The sequence below is a fragment of the Xyrauchen texanus genome, chromosome 2 (genome assembly GCF_025860055.1).
Source record: "Xyrauchen texanus isolate HMW12.3.18 chromosome 2, RBS_HiC_50CHRs, whole genome shotgun sequence".
Lineage (NCBI taxonomy): Eukaryota > Metazoa > Chordata > Actinopteri > Cypriniformes > Catostomidae > Xyrauchen > Xyrauchen texanus.
The window spans coordinates 6,897,288-6,914,666 of NC_068277.1; the positions used below are offsets into that span (position 1 = coordinate 6,897,288).

Here is a 17,379-nt window from a genome sequence, read left to right on the forward strand (position 1 = left end):
GTCAGTATATTCAAAATGATGTACAGTTTAACAAGCTGTGGGCACACATTTAATGTTTACATGAGCAGCTGCAGTAATATGAGCTAAGATAAACATTTGAAACATAAGATTTCAATCACAGGCTGATTTGATAATAGCTCAGTTTTATTAAAATGAAAGATGCTTAAGTCAAACTAAGAGATTGGGATTGTGATATGTGTATGGATATGTAAAAGTGTCTCTCCAGAGATTGATTATGACCCCCCCAGTGTTTTATTCATTTCTGGGGCAGGGCTAAAAGCACATGGCATGATATTTGCATTACTTTGTTTATATTTCAATGGTCGAAACTGGATTTCACTAGCCTTTGGTGTGGCTGAGTGGCAGATCTGGTTATGCAAAAAGGAAAAAAAAAAGGGGGGGTTGACTCAATATGTACTTTAACAAATGCTGTTAATTTGTTCTAATGCATGGGAGTGCTTGACAATGTGAAATTCTCGTCAGAGCACAAAAATGGTGCAGGAGAGTGGAGACAGTGAAGAAAGAAGGTAAATAACCAATGCACCGATGCAATAACTTGATTTTAAAAATGTGTTTTTTTTTTTCAGTTTTAACCTTTAATATTTTAAAGGAATTATCTGTTTATCTACAGTAAGTCACAATGCATTTTGTGTCAAATTGTAAAACAAGTGGTTGCAGAAGTTTGCACCTTGCACATACATTTAAAACATTATACAATACTGGTAACACTTTACAATAAAGTAGTATATGCTAACATGAGTTAATGCATTTGGCATCATGACTGTAACAATGAACAATAAGCATTTATTAATCTTGGGTCATGTTAATTCATAAATGTGCTATTTTGATCATTGTTGATGTTAATTTATAATGCGTTAATCTTAACATATACAACTCATAAAAAAAGTATATGTAGAAATTCATCTTAAACAAGATGTTTACGCGCTATTAAAGCATTGTTCATTGTTCATTCATGTTAAAGGAATATTCTGGATTTAACACAATTTAAGTTCGGTTGACAGCATTTTGTAGCATAATTTTAATTACCCAAAAAATTATCATTTCAAAGTTTAAAATTATTATTATTTTTTTTAATATATATATTTAATTGAGGTGACAGTGAGGCACTTAAATATTGGGGCCAATATTTGGAGGGTTTATATGCAGAAATGTGAAGCTTATAATATTATAAAAGCACTTATATACATTTTTCTTTTAAAACTTGTGTATTATTTGAGCTTTAAAGTTAAATAACGATCGTTATAGGTTTACGGCATTGTGATGTAATTTATTTTATTATAACTTTACACAGAAAAGGCAATTATATCATGTTTTAATCATGTTGACATGTATAATGTTTACATCTTAGAGGCTATACTATTGAAACGGTGTGTATTTTTACATTTATAGACTGGATTTCAATGTATTTGCCTCATGATGTTTGCTTGAAAATTAGGGATTTATTTTTTTTTGTTAATCAACATTATACCACAAATACTGTTGATTGAGCTTAACTTACTGAACCCGGAACATATTGTGTTAGCCAAAGATAACATTTGTTTGTTTATTGTTAATATGTAGTAAAAGAAATATGATCGTATCTGGTAAAATGTGCATGTAAAATGGCTAGAAATAGCATTTTAGCTTAGCTTGAAGCTAACAATTTACACAAGGTTTATTTCTATTTCTTCTGCTCCAAACTTGCTTCAAACGTACTTCTCTGTCTGCTCGTATGAATGTAACACATCATAAGAAAGTGTTTCACCGCTGTTGAAATGCACTTTGGATCGCATCATTTATATGTATAAATGTTTTCCATCTGAAACTACTACATTTACATTTACATTTACATTTATGCATTTGGCAGACGCTTTTATCCAAAGCGACTTACAGTGCACTTATTACAGGGACAATCCCCCTGGAGCAACCTGGAGTTAAGTGCCTTGCTCAAGAACACAACAGTGGCATCTTGGTGGTGCTGGGGCTTGAACCCCCAACATTCTGGTCAGTAACCCTGAGCCTCAACCACTGAGCCACCACTGCCAAAACTACTAAATATTAAATGAAACAAATGACAATAAAATGCTAAAGTACTAAAGTAATCTCTTCAGTAATCAAAATACTTTTGGAATGTAACTGTATTCTAAATACCAATGATTTAAATTGTAACTCTAACGGAATGTAGTTACTTATATTTTGCATTTTAAATGCGTAATCCCGTTACATGTATTCCGTTACTCCCCAACCCTGTATATATACAATTATAGTTAATATTTTTGAGCATATGTACACATTTAACATCCACTAATATTTGCGAAAATATACGTCACATATATCAAAACTGAAATTTTTGTAGTGTTGCTTATATGTATATCAGTGAAAACGTCTAGGGAACGAGACGTTGTGTCAAAGAAGCGACACTAGGGGTCTCTCTTGAGCGCCAAATATACCTCTGATCTATGAAAAAAGGCCAATGAGAAGTTGGCAGACAGAAATTGCATGGCATGCAGGGTGGAAGCGGCCTGTCCGGTGGCGTTTTAGGCTTTGGCGGCCAATGATGACGTCGTCCTACAGGCCTTGGAGGGGAGCACAGGGCGACTCCGCCAGGTGGCGGCGTTCTCGGGGCATAGGTGGAATGCAACCGCCCTATCCACCTGGGGAATCGGCATGTACCCGTGGGCTGCTCCACCGTCAAGGGTAGTGAGAGCGGATAAGCGAGGGGCTTTGTGACGAGTGGAGAGGGGTGCTCTCCATGCAGTGGTCAGCTCATCATGCACCTCCGGGAAGAAAGGGTCCGGGTTGGTTGGTGTGGTTGTGAGCGGTGCGCAGACCCATGGAACTAATCATCCAGCCGCGATGGCTGTGGGCAGGATGGAGGGCTCCAGTCCAACCCCACGCTGGCGGCGGCCCGGCAAGCATGTGGGACATCTGGGCGTCAGCCTCAGCATGGGCGTGCTGGCCCGAACGAGACGAGTCATCCGCATCAGATGCCGGACCGCTCTCCGGCATCTGACGGCGGCGAGCTCATCCAGCTCGGGGGGCTCCAGAGGATAGGCAGGCTGGCTGTGAGGCGAGCCGCTGTTGCCTCGAGCCCGGACGGAAGTCAACGAGTGTGCCGGGGGGCGGGTGGTTCGCGGGGGTGTACCCGGCGAAACCGAGCCCACTGCCATCCCCAGATCGCCTCCATCGCCAGCCGCGTCGTCCTCAATCCCGTGGGAAGAAGGAGTGACGCGGGGGGCGGCTAGAGTGGCGTTCCTTCGGTTGAAGGATCAATCAGGCCCATAACCACAATATAATTTGAGGGTGACAAGTCCCATCCAATAATCAGATATGGCCAGATTGTCCCATCCACTAATTGATATCCTTGATGCTGTTCTGCTGCAGTCCATTATGCACCTCTGTCTAATTGTCATAAAGTTGTTGCAGAAATAACATAATGGTTTAAAAAAGTTTGCTTGCTCAGAATTCTAACACCGCTCGTCAATGAGTCTCAAGTTTAGCGAAAACCTTGTGGATTATTCCAGCGCCACGCATCAGCCAGAGCATATGAGCGGAGTGGAGCGGTGAAAATTTCAGCTCATCGCGCACGGAACTGTTCACCCCTCCACTCCCCCGCTCAAAGCTACATCAGGCCGCTCCGCTCATTATCGCTCAGCGCTCAACGCAGTTTGCTTCGCGCTCCACTCAAATTGCCCCCCGCTCGCTCCGAAAAAAAAATCTACATGTATATATCACTTTTAGCTTAGACCACCACACCACAGCCTTACTTCCTAAAGAACTAATGAGCAACAACAACATTTTTCAAATAGAAATGTTTTATGATTAAAATTTAAATGGGCTTATATCAATTGTACAAAAAAAAATGCTATAAAATTAAACGAATAAATGGGCCTAATTATATAATAAAAATATACAGGCTATTAGGCCTACATCAAAGTTTTAAAATGAACTATTAGGCCAAAATTCTAAACAGAACTTTTGCGCAGAGTGCACGTGGATTTCAATTTAAATTGGCTTATGTTGTCAAACTAAAAAAAAAAAAAGAATTGCTTTCCTTATAGTTCTTTTGAGTTCACTTTCAAGAACACAAGTTTGGACAATGTCTGAGGTTTCAGACTCATGCGGTGGTTTCTTGAGAGCAGGCCAGCAGCGGAGAAAACCCTCTCTGCGCTCGCAGACCCGCTTGGGATGCTGAACACAATGTGAGCCACTTTAGACAGGCGGGGAAAAGAAGTTGAGTTTTCTTTCCAAAATCGAATGACATCTGCGTCCGGGTTCTGTCTCAGGGATGAGAGGTAATTTTCAACTTCACCTTTGGCGTCTCCGGTAATGCGTTGCTGCTCGTTGAAGTATGACCCGAAGAGGCGAGCTCTTTTTGGTTCAGGCTCGGGATTCAGGTCAGCGGCGTGTGGTGTGTCGGTCTCGGGTGTCCCGCTTGGAGCGTTAATTTCCTCCGCTTCTTTTATGAGGAGGTCACGGATCTCCCCGAGTTTGTTGCATACAGACTCATCTCGGATTATCCATTCGGTCTTGAAACGGGGATCTAACACTGATGCTAAAATTAGATGTTTATCAGTATAGTATATTCCATAGCGAGTTGACACGTTGTTTGCCAATGTTTCTGCAAAAGCAGCGATGCCCATTGGAAGTGCAGCGTGAGTGTCATCGGTGAGCAGGGATTTTATTTCTGTGACAGCAGGGAGGATCATCCCCAGGTTCCCCAGCTCCTTCTGCATTTTTTGTCAGCTGGCGTACTTGATTCAGGGTGATGTTAGCAACATTAGACTTGAGTTTGTTTTGCCATAACGGGTCTTTTTGGAACAACCGGATGACCGACTGAATCATCCGAAGCTGGCTGCTCCATCGGGTGGCACAGGCATTCCCCTAATTGGTCTGTTTCCTCTGTGTTCAGGGTGCTCTTGCGTACACTTTTCACCAGCTTGCCGACTTTCACTAACAGCCTATTAATGTTGTCGTGCTCGTTAACGGCATCTTTGATCGCCAGCTGAAGCATGTGAATGGGGCATCTCAGATGTAAATTTGACACCGTTAAGTACTGATTTATCATAGTTTCTACATTAGTTGTTATCACTTCCACATGGACTTGCAAGGGCGCAGGTGGTTCCTCATCCTCCTCTTCATGTTCAGCGCTGCTGCTGGCATCTGCGGTCACTTCACCCTCCGCCTCCTCTTCAGTGCCAGGGAGGAGGTTAAACGCCTTGATCATGTTGCTGCCACTGTCAGTGACGACCACGAATCACACGTCGTTGCACGTTCCAATATTTCAGTACACTTTCATACTTTTGATAAATACGATCTGCGGTGTGGTGCCCTTGTATGTGCTCACAGCCCAACAAAACCGTGTGCCCCCGGAACGTCCCATCAATGAAACTGGCCACGATGCCAAGGAAGCTGTGCCCTCTTCTACTGGTCCAAATGTCCGCTGACAGAACAAGCCCATCACCATTTTGCAGTAGGTCTCGCAGTTTGGCTTCCATCTCTTCCAGAGCATGTGGCATGAGCGTGTCCCGTACGGTGTTGTAGCATGGGGGTGTGTAACCCGGTTGCATCCCTTCGCGTTCTCTTTTACTCAGCGGTTCATAGTCCATGTAAATCATTTTAAAAAATGCTACATCCAGCTCTCTTTTTCTCTCCCTTGTAATGGTTGGGCCTTTGCCTAGTACTTTTTGAAGTACTTTTTGAACTCCATTATTGAGCCGAGTTTTGAATGAAAATAGTCTGTTGATGACAGTGAAAGACAGATGGATTCTGGGTCAGGATGGACTGAGCATGCTTCAGACTCGTGGTGAGCGGAGCGAAATTGGAGCGGGAAATAGAGCGACGCTCCGTCCTTTTAAAAATGCCGCTCTGCGCTCAGTCTAAGACCCGCCCGCTCGCGCTCCCCGCTCGCTCCCGCTCCACTCCGCTCACATGCTCTGGCATCAGCAAGCAGTTCGAGTGTTAGTATCATGTAAGATGTTAGTACTGAATTTAACTAAATATGCACAGTTTGTTTTATGATTAAAATGTTGTACCAAACATAAGTAATTTCTAAAGCTGCGTTCACACTGCCAGCTAATTTGTCGCCAGTGGCTGGCGGTTAGGTCGCTAGTGGTGTGTATGGAGAGTCTAAACAGCACTGTTTCTTTACAATGAATATTATTATAAAAATATTAGGATCACGTGAGCTCTACCATCTTCTCTCGTATTGGCTGTCACTTCTGAAAGTCGCTCTTCATTTGCATAAAGCTAAACATTTCACAACTTTGTGTGGGTCGCCAATGGTCGCCGACGCTCGTGTTGCCGGAAGTCACCAGCTCTCATTGAAAATTAATGAGATGGGGTAGTTTTGTCGAACTGAAAATACACTACCGTTCAAAAGTTTGGGGTCACTTGTTTCTCATGATCTTAAAGTATTTTGATCTGAAGGCGTATTCTTAAATGTTTGAAATTACAAAAATATAATTGTGCCAACATATTAATTTATTTAAATACAAAAATAGATTTTACAAAAAAAAAAACGTTTTTGAAATTGATGATTTGGAACAAATAATTAAGAACAGCAGCCAATAAGTGCTCAACATATAGATGGGAACTCCTTCAATGCTGTTTAAAAGCATCCCAGAGTGAAACCTCAAGAAGCTGGTTGAGAAAATATCAAGAGTAAATCTAGGCAAAGGGCGACTACTTTGGAGATGCTAAAAAATAACAGTTTTGATTTATTTTGGATTTTATTTGGTCACAATATAATTCCCATATTTCCATTCCTATTATTTCATAGTTGTGATGACTTTATTATTATTCTAAAATGTGAAAAAAATTATCAACAATGAGTAAGTGACCCTAAACCTGAACGGGAGTGTATGTCATGTACAGTATGTGATTCGGATGTCATTAATAATTGTGAACGTGAAAAAATGTGATGTTTTCAGCATATCAGGCTTAAGATAAAGTGCAAATGTGTGTTTATTGTAAAATAATTCAATGAATATGGTTGTCTGGCAAGCTTTAGAATGAACTTTTTAGAAAATTCCCTTGACATTGTCTAAGGAAATGATTGATAAAACAGAAAGTAGAGCGTTATTGCCCATACATTAGAACTAGAACAGGGTAAGACCTGTGACTTCCATTGAGTTTTCAGGTGGTAGGGTGGGTCGGCCACTAATCGCAGGGTTGGCGGTTCGATTCCCGGCCCACATGACTCCACATGCCGAAGTGTCCTTGGGCAAGACACTGAACCCCAAGTTGCTCCCAATGGCAGGCTAGCACCTTACATAGCAGCTCTGCCATCATTGGTGTATGAATGGGTGAATGTGTCACAGTGTGAAGCGCTTTGAATACCGCTAAGGTTAAAAAGGCGCTATATAATTGCAGACCATTTACCATATACGCTTATGTTGTTCAAAACCCAAAAGCTGTTACTTTTTCTTGGATCACAAAAACAGATATTTTAAGCAGCGTTGTTCCATAGAATAACAGTTTATGGTGAGCAGGAGCTGTGAAGCGTTGTAAAGGACAAATACTATAAAGGACTATTAAAGGTTCAGTATAAAGACATCTTGACAGTAGTCCATATGACTTGTGCACTATATTACAAGCTTTCTGGGGCCATAGAATAGCTTTGGACCTTGAGAGCTGTGGTCAAAATTAACTGTTTTTGTATGGAGCAGCGTTAGGATGAAGAAAAGATTGTTTTAAGATTCTGTGTTTTAAAAATCACATTTTGGTCACATTTAAAAAACGTTAATGCATTAAAAGCCTTTATACAGAAAATGATTGCATTTACAGCATTTACTAATTTAAAGGACCATGGACACCCGCAACGCCCTACCCAGTAAATTATTTGGTCCTGACATGGTTACGGCATTGGTTCTGGGTAGGATTAAGATAATCTCTGTAGAAATGAAAGCATGTAATACCTAGAGTTTTTGCGTGTACATGTGCATGTGTGTGTGTGTGTGTATCTACATGTGCACAGGTCTGAGGCCTATATGTTTGCAAGCACACATGTATATATGTGCTTAAATAATGAATGAACATGCTCCTGAACACTACGTTTTTCTCATTTATCTCCCCCATTCATTTTCAATGGCCGGTCATTTCTGACCTGGACTTTGTACCATTTTGTACAATATTAAAGCATTTAAATCAAACTTCCTGGTTTAACAATAAAGTGCACCAGTGTGATAAATAATACAGAATGTTTTCATATTTGATTTAATATTGCCCAAATTACAAATAATGTGGCGCATAATTAGGTGCAAAGCATAATGAGAGATTTATAAGCAATTTTGTCTAGGCCGGTCATTTTTGACAGGAAGACTACAAGTGTAACAAAGTGGATAAAAAAACAACACAATGGCTGAAACAATTAGTCGACGTTATCTACAACGTTGACAATAAAAAATTGTAGGCAAACATTTTCGGTGTCGAATAGTCGTTTGATATTAGGAAACAAGCAGGAAACATCCCAGCATAACATCTTTAATGCAGTAATATTTAATGCGTTATAGCTTTAGTAAAGTTCAACTTATACGGAAGCAGATCATGTAAATAACTACAAACTCCAAAACTGGCATTTCTCTGTGCGGTCAGTGCCACTTCTATGAGTTACGCGAATGTCCCGATCGAAGGGGGAGAGATTGAAACTGCACCCGGCTGATGGACTTTCTGTCACGGGACGCTCATACCTCGAATGCACGCTTGCTCCAGCTAGATTATAATGCTATGCTCGTGACTTATTGAATCATAATATATATGTCACTGTGCATTTCTTATTGTGGCAATATGCAGCTTTATTAATACAAGACAGTTTGTTTTTTTGTGAGTTAAAGATGGATTGAAGTGAACAGAAAGGTGAGAGAGGAAGTCTTCCCCCCTTCGTTTGTGATCTGTTTTTGTTTTGGCTTGTATTCCAATATAAATATCTAAAACTCCTTTAAAACAACGTACATTTTCTTTAGCAGCTATACTGCAGACCCCAACCCCCTCTTCCCAACCCCCTTATCGGTTAAAAAGGCACTATATAAGTGCAGACCATTTACCATATAGGTAGGGCAGACCCCAACCCCCTCTTCATTTGTTTTTACATTATTCAATTCATTCAATGCACTTTACACTGCGTCTCATTCACCCATTCACACACACATTCATACACCAATGGTGGCAGAGCTGCCATGCAAGGTGCTAGTCTGCTATTGGGAGCAACTTGGGGTTCAGTGTCTTGCCCAAGGACACTTCGGCATGTGGAGTCATGTGGGCCGGGATTTGAACCACCAACCCTGCGATTAGTGGCTGACCCGCTCTACCACCTGAGTCACAGCCGCCCCATACCAATATCTGTGGTCAAGAGCCACTACTGATATATAATGTTAACGTATACAACCTTATTGTGAAATTTTACTATACTGGATACTTTAATTGTCATTGTAATACCTTGATTATTGTATAGTATCATTGTGTGTAATAACCACGTGTAACCGGTCCTGCTCAGCACACTCCAAATGGGCATCTCCGGCATGGGAGGCAGGCGCGCTAACGAGGAGGCTTAAGGCTACAGCCTCTAGCGTCGGTCGCTAGTGTGCCTCTTGAGGCCAGGGGAGTTTTACACCAGCTGGCTCCCATTACACATACACTGTAAAATTTTATATTTTACCTTTAAAAAAGCATGCAAACCGACTGCCTTTAAAAATGTAAGCACATTACTGTAGGTTCAATTAAAGCTGATTAGAAACTGCATGTGCAAAAAAGCTAAATTCCAATGCCGCTCTTGTTACATTAAAAAGTCTTTATTATCACATGGCTTCGACAAAAAGGTTTTAATGAAAGCTTTCATTACGTTTATGGAATGGGCCTTTTTCAGTAAAACCCTCCCTTTTTAATGCATCAAGAGTGTCATTGGTATTTTGCACTATTTTGAACCCCTGTCAATATATAGAGTCTACACCCCATGTTTTTAGCGTTCTGTACTTGTGACTATTTTTTCAGAACTTAACATATTTTCTCTTTTTATTCCGGGGCTGTCAAATAGTGGATTTGAATGGAGATCTCCTCGTTTGTTTGTCTGCTACATTTTGCTGGTCCTGTTGCTGTTTTACTACATCGACTACTCTCAATTCTCTGAAAAATGGGCAACAACAATTCGATTATTGCTTCCAGAGACATTAACCTCTCAGACAACCAAGACGTCACTGGCCACAGGTGGATCGTGGAAGCCCCCTGGACCATATTATGTGGCTTACCCACACAAATATCATTTTGTTATAAATGAGCCAAAGAAGTGCGAGCAGGAAAACACTTTTGTGTTATTGATAGTACCAGTAGCTCCGGGCAATACGTTGAGTCGGAATACCATCCGTTCAACGTGGGGTACAGAGAAGTTAGTAGAGGGCAAAGTTGTGAGCCTGCTATTTCTATTAGGCCTGCCCAGCCCTAAAGAGAGAGAGAAGCTACAAAAAAGTTTGCTTCAGGAAAGTGAAAACTATCATGACATCTTACAAAGCGATTTCTTGGACAGCTACCACAATCTCACGATTAAGACTATGGTGATGCTCGAATGGCTGACTGCTTCCTGCCAGAATGCATCATATGCAATGAAAGTTGACTCTGACATATTTCTCAATGTGAAAATCTTAGTAAATATGCTTTTGTCTGCACCAAAAGAGAACTATATGACTGGACTCGTGACTAGGAGAGGAATGGTATTGAGAAACCCCCGCTCTAAATGGTACCTTCCAAAAAAAGTTTTCGCTCCTGCTATATATCCTCCCTACATTATGGGCTTGGCATATGTGTTCTCTTTAGACCTTCCAGAGAAGTTTGTTGAAGCAGCCCAGCATGTCAAGGCAGTCTACATAGAGGATGTTTATTTAGGATTATGCATGAAGCATTTAGGGATTTCAGTAACTAATCCATCAGATGTAGGCCTCTTTAATGTCTACCCTGTAAAATATAACCGCTGTCTTTATTCAAAACTCATCGCCATAACTACAAGAAGCTTGAGAGAACAAATAGAGTTTTGGAAGGATTTACAGACACCAGGTTCACCTTGTTAACGGCAGATTGCGAATAGGAATTCTTTACATTTACATTACATTTATGCATTTGGCAGACGCTTTTATCCAAAGTGACTTACAGAGCCCTTATTACAGGGTCAATCCCCCCGGAACAACCTGGAGTTAAGTGCCTTGCTCAAGGGCACAATGGTGGTGGCTGTGGGGTTTGAACCAGTGTCCTTCTGATTACTAGATTACCAGTTATGTGCTTTAGACCACTACACCTTTAAATGTATGAAAGTTGCCAGTCATTCTATAAAACGGACATCCACAAAGACACACAAAAAAAAGACTTGGGTTAAAGGGATAGTTCATCCAAAAGTTGTAAATCTCTCATCATTTACTCACCCGTATACCATTATCTGAATAAAGAACATCATATGAGTTTAAGACGTCATTTTCATTTTTGTGTGGACTATTCCTTTAATTATGCATCTTTTACAAAGAGGAATAACAATTGCAATATTAAAGACCAAGTTGTAAACAGATGGTCTCAGATGCGGAGGCAGCTGGGATTCGTCCTCCGCCACCCAGATTGAGGCGAATCACTACCATGAGGTACCAAGAGGACTTAAAAGTACATTGGGAATTGTGCATTCCAAATTGGGAGAAATTTTTCAGTCAGTGTTTGTAAACTAGTGGGTTTTGAGACTCCTGTCTCAAAAATGGCTCGCAAGGTCTGTTCTGAAAATGATGCTTAATGCATAATATTCATGCATAGTTAGACTAGCCAAATAAATATCATATTGAATCATCCCATATCAACTTTTAAAAGGGACACTTCCCATAGCACTTCCGAAATGTTTTGTTGTTAATGGTTAAGACTGTATAATTCAACTCTATGGTATTTTGGTAATTCACCTGTCACTTGGTAAAAGCAAACCAAATTATGCAAGTGTCAACATGGACAGATTGCACACCTTCATCCTCGAAAATCATGATCAAAATGACTGAAGGCAATGTAAAACAAACCAGACTGCATTACTGTGAATGCATTACTATATTAAAAGTTCACTTTCAACGGGGATAAACATGATTTTTTTCAGACCAATATGTGTTTTGAACAGTGAATTACTGCCTTAATAAATAAAATAAATAATAATAATAATAATAATAATAGGAAATTTCAACATTTGATTTTAAGGACAATTTGGTTTACTTTTGCTCAATAACCAGTTCTGGAACTGTGTTGGGTCGCCACATGATGACCACTTGATTTTCCATTGTATTTTTTTTTTTTTATAATTATGTATGGTGTTGTTATCTAGTGTCAGTGGTAATAAAAGGCATTTTGCACAAACACCTTTTAATTTCTCATAATTTCGGGTACCTAATTTTTTAGAATCATATGTGAATATAGGATGTGCAAGCAGAGGGCCAGGTCAGCTGGTCACCTCTACACAGGAAAACAGTCTATGCAAACAAGTGGCCGTGGCTGGGGTGTGGCATCTGCACTTGTTAAACAAAATGTATTGCAGTGTTTTTGAAAAGAGAGTGATGGCCTAAAGCTTGCAATATTAGCAATAGGCTATTGCAATTAGGCTTTAAACCCCCAAGTTGAAAATGTATAAAAAGAACGGGCAAATTCAATCAATAATATAGCTGCAAGCAGCCATTGTGGGGCCAAGCCCCCTAAATTGCCTGTTTGGCTTACAGGTCCCATAGGATCCAAAGAGTGGTTATGATGTATATTGCAAAAGCTCACTGGTTTCTGAGTCACCCCAAGCAGGGTTTGAACCCAAATTGAATTAACCGTGCAAACATTCAGTAAGCACAGTATAAAGAACTCCAGTAGAAGACAAATCAATCCAGATGACATGCCTAGTAAGGGTTTTGAACCCATGACCTTTGGAAATATAATCCAGTGCTTAACAAACTATGCCACTCAGTTGACATGCTCAAGGAGTGGCAAAGAGACAAGCTGAGTTTAGAGTCAGCACACACGTGTGGGTTATCAACTGAAAGAAAAAACAGTCTGAATATGAACTTCATTGCAACTTCTTGGAACTGGGCTTGAACTGGCACCCTTTTGGTCTCCACGGCACACAGGTATGTTAAATATTTATATTTTATTAAATAAATCAAATAAAATAAATCATACATTTAAAACTTTCTCTCTGTGTTTTCTGAAAACTTAGAATAAGAAAGCAATGATCCATCAAAATGTAAGATAAAATTGAATAAGCAATTTGACCACTATGTGGCGCTATCTCCAAACTGCCCAGGTATCCTCAGGACATGATGTTGATGAAACATATACATTTTCTTTCAAATCCAACAATGCATTCAAAAGATATAAAAAAGTTTAATATTATTAATAATGGCGAAGAGGCAGTGTGGCTGATACGGAAAAATCCTCATGACCCAAGGAATCCATAAACATCAGCTTCATGATTTTAGGACATAGGGTTCAAAAGTTATGGGCACCATAGGTTCTTGACCCATAGGTGGTGCTGTCTCCAAACTCTGCATGTACCCTCAGATCATGTTCCTGATGAAGCACAGCAAGATCCGCTTTGATAGGACAAGTGTTGCCGAGATCAGAGGTGTAGTCAAGAACAGACCCTCCAAGACCCAGACCCCATGAGACCAAGACAAGACCAAGACTAGACCCTCCAAGACCCAGACCATGACTAGACCCCATGAGACCAAGACAAGACCAAGACTAGACCCTCCAAGACCCAGACCATGACTAGACCCATGAGACCAAGCCAAGACCAAGACTAGACCCTCCAAGACCCAGACCCAGAACATGACTAGACCCCATGAGACCAAGACAAGACCAAGACTAGACCCTCCAAAACCCAGACCATGACTAGACCCCATGAGACCAAGACTAGACCCTCCAAGACCCAGACCCAGACCATGACTAGACCCCATGAGACCAAGACTAGACCCTCCCAGACCCAGACCACGTTTATATGGACTCGAGGTGTCTTGATACCAAGACCACAAGATCAAGACCTCACCAAAATACCCCTGTTCATTAACAAATCAAAATATTGTAATATGATAATAAGAATTGTCATTTTCATTGAAAACATGGCTGGCCTAAATTGTCTCGTGATGATGACTAGTATGAAATCAAATATAATTTTACATTTATAAAATTATGTACGTTTTTGCAGGTTGGTAGGAATGGTTATGTACTTTAATATTGTTATATGTTAAAATTCTAATTTTTAGGATGTTAGCAGTCTAGAAAATGGGAAATAATATAAAAAAACAACACGTCAAAGCCAATCCTATCTATTGAATGATGATATTGTACCACGTGCTTCACTTATTAATGTGCGACATATTTTGCAGGTTGCTCTCCATTTCTCATTTTCAGAATCTTCTTCAAAATTTTCAAATGCAAATTTTACCACTGCAGGCTCTGACATTTTTCAGACTGCAATATAGATAAAACAGTCCAGATTTAAGAGATGCCTTCATAATTCAAATATATATAAAATAATAAAACTAAAGTGAAGTGACTTGAATTGGCCAGTGCACAACAATTGAAGTCTGCATGGCATTAGGCATGTACACTATTAATAATTATGTATACTATTAAACTATTCAAACAACTATGTATACAGTTATGCACAGAAAATTACAGTGAAGAATTAAAACAAAAAAAATGCTGATGTGAAATATTTGCAATAACTGAAAATCACATTTTGAAAGAACTTCACAAAAGCATGATTCATTGAGAAATGTGTTTCATCTACATTATTATAACAAAATAATACTGTTTATTTTATTTTGTTTAAATCACAGACATGTCAGCTGATAAATGCAATGACCAATCAGAGGCGTTTAAGTCATGAGTTCTGTACATGCACTGCCACACTGTCAAACCAGCAGTAAAAACGATGCAGATAAGAAATGCATTGTGCAATTACCACAGCTTTATTGATTATAATGAGAGTTTTGGGGAGAGAGCAGAACTCAAGTGATTGACAGCTCCAGTGATTGTAAATGTTTATAATTAATTAATTATAATTTAAGCGAGTTTTGCTCGCTTTCTGTATATAATTACTCACAATTTAAATAAGTTTTATTTCATGCTGCCAAGAAGAGGAACATTGTAAAGTTGTCCGTTTGGTCAATGTCTTAATTTAGGCTAGGCCTAAAAATGAATACATAGAATTAACTAATTCAGGAACACAGTTCTCAGATTGTTTGGGATTTGTAGCTGCATCAATATGGCATGCGATATAATAATAGTAATATATCTTATTAATAGCGAAAGAATCTTTAGTTATGATTGTCGTCATAATCACTCAGCCGTATTCCCGCCAATAAAGAACACCTCGCTACTAACAAGCTTACTTGGGTCGCGCGATTACTCCGAGTGAAGTCACGGCTTCTACATGGCAGATGTAATCATTAATGTTTATTTTGTGTTGTTAAACCATAATTATTGCACTTACATTAATGTGATGAGAAATGGTGCATGCCGACACATGCCGTAAGGCAGAAATACTGTGCTTGCAAATTCTCAGTAATGGTAAAGATGCAGCGCCATTTAGTGGCTGAAATAATAATCGCATTTAGTGCACTGGTAAACACACAGCAAGTCTTGACCATCAAGACCATAGGCCGAGACTGAGATCCAGACCAAGACTTTAAATGTTGAGACCAAGACACTGAGTAATCTGACCCAGACCAAGACCACATTTATATGGTCTCGAGACATCTTGAGACCAAGACCACAAGATCAAGACTCCACCTCTGGCCGAGATACAGCCTCAAATCCATTTCACGGCCACCTCGTTAACTATGTGACTTTTCAGGAATTGCAAGTCATATCTGTGCATCTTGGTCTGGAGATTATTTTGAGCCATTGTTTGGAAAAATCTGACCAAGCTCTCAAAAGCAGACCAGATTATTTGTCTGATCTCTATGGCATACCAATTAAGGACCAAATCTCTTATTTGGGTATTGAGATTTGTAACAACCAGAAAGAAAGGACACATTTAAATTACTCTCCATTAATAAAAAATATTAAAAAAAAGTTGAATTCCTGGTTAATGAGGGATTTATCCTTAAATGGGAGGGGATTACTATCAAAAAACAGAAGGCTTATTAAGACTCATTTATACTGCAATGGTCATAGATGTTCCAAAATGGATGATCATGTATAGGCACAAGTGTTCCCATCACACATGTTTAATTTGGAACAGTAAATACATTAAGCACAGAAATAAATCCTTTTTGGGTTTTTTGACAAAAGATATTTGATTGGTGTCACAACTATTTAACAGCTATTGTAATTTACTTACACTCGGAATTCTCTGGAAAATATTCCTGCAGTATCTTTTAAGGAATGCATGACTGTCATTGATACTATACCTTTTGAACTTTTTGAATTATTAAAATATAACATTGTTTCAAGACCAAATATTGACTTTACTGTTCAGTTGGAAGGATTAAGTATTACAGATAAAAATAATAATAATAACAGCTATCTTAGGAAAATCTGTCAAAATTGTGCAACTCCATTTACCAATTACAAAATATTAATTCTGAAGAAACCTTTAAAATTACAAGACGATATTGTGTGGCCAATAAGATTCGTGAGGTCTCCTTTAAGATTATTCACAGGATTTACCCTGTTAAACAAGTTAGTGCAAGATTTAGGAAAGATATTGATTTAAAATGTGCATTTTGTAACATTGAACCTTTTTTTTTTTTTTTTTTGGACTGTATCTATACAAACACATTCTGGTGTGATTTAGAATATTTTATTTAGATGCATATGGTATTAATATGTATTTAAGAAAAGAGGATGTTTTGTTTTATTTTGATAGTAAATTTTAACATAAAGCATGGTATATTATAAATGTATTGTTGATTTATGGAAATGATTTATTCATAAATGTTAATGGTCGTCATAGAAACCAAACTTCACACTCTTCAAAATAGAAGTATTACTTTAATATGTTAACAGGAGTAAAAAACAAACAAACAGTAAAGTACTAAAGAGTATTAACTTTTATAAAGCCTTGAATATTCCCTTTTGAATCTTAATATTTTATGCATTTTATATTGTATCATTTATAGCCTTTTGAATTCAGTATATTATCGATATACCTTTTTGTAAGTTTTTTTAATTTATTTATTTAGTTTATTTCTTATGCTTTCAGTTGGTTTGACTGTCATTTTATTTTGATTAAAGCAAAACTGAATAAAAACAAAATAATAATAATAATAAATAAATCTATCTCCAAACACCCGTTCTCCTGAGACCAATCAGCATCAGGGATCTCCTCCGCCTACACTGAGCTGAGTCTTTGGACCAATCAGCACCAAGATATCTGCCCCGCCCCGCCCA

At 39.0% G+C, this 17,379-nt stretch overlaps 1 protein-coding gene across 1 annotated transcript; it reads left to right on the top strand.

Moving 5' to 3' along the window:
- Positions 1-460: 460 nt before the first annotated feature.
- On the top strand, positions 461-12,247 carry LOC127659803 (beta-1,3-galactosyltransferase 2-like). The gene is made up of 2 exons (XM_052149757.1): positions 461-527; positions 10,031-12,247. Exons 1-2 carry the CDS (start codon positions 493-495, stop codon positions 11,052-11,054), a joined length of 1,059 nt encoding a protein of 352 aa, XP_052005717.1. The 5' UTR covers positions 461-492; the 3' UTR covers positions 11,055-12,247.
- Positions 12,248-17,379: the final 5,132 nt, after the last annotated feature.

What these genes read in the sequence shown, in the direction of transcription:
- LOC127659803 (XM_052149757.1), top strand. Translation starts at nt 493, where the DNA reads ATGGTGCAGGAGAGTGGAGACAGTGAAGAAAGAAG. An exon ending in GGAGACAGTGAAGAAAGAAG is followed by an intron (nt 528 to 10,030) that starts GTAAATAACCAA and finishes GCTGTCAAATAG; the next exon opens with TGGATTTGAATGGAGATCTC.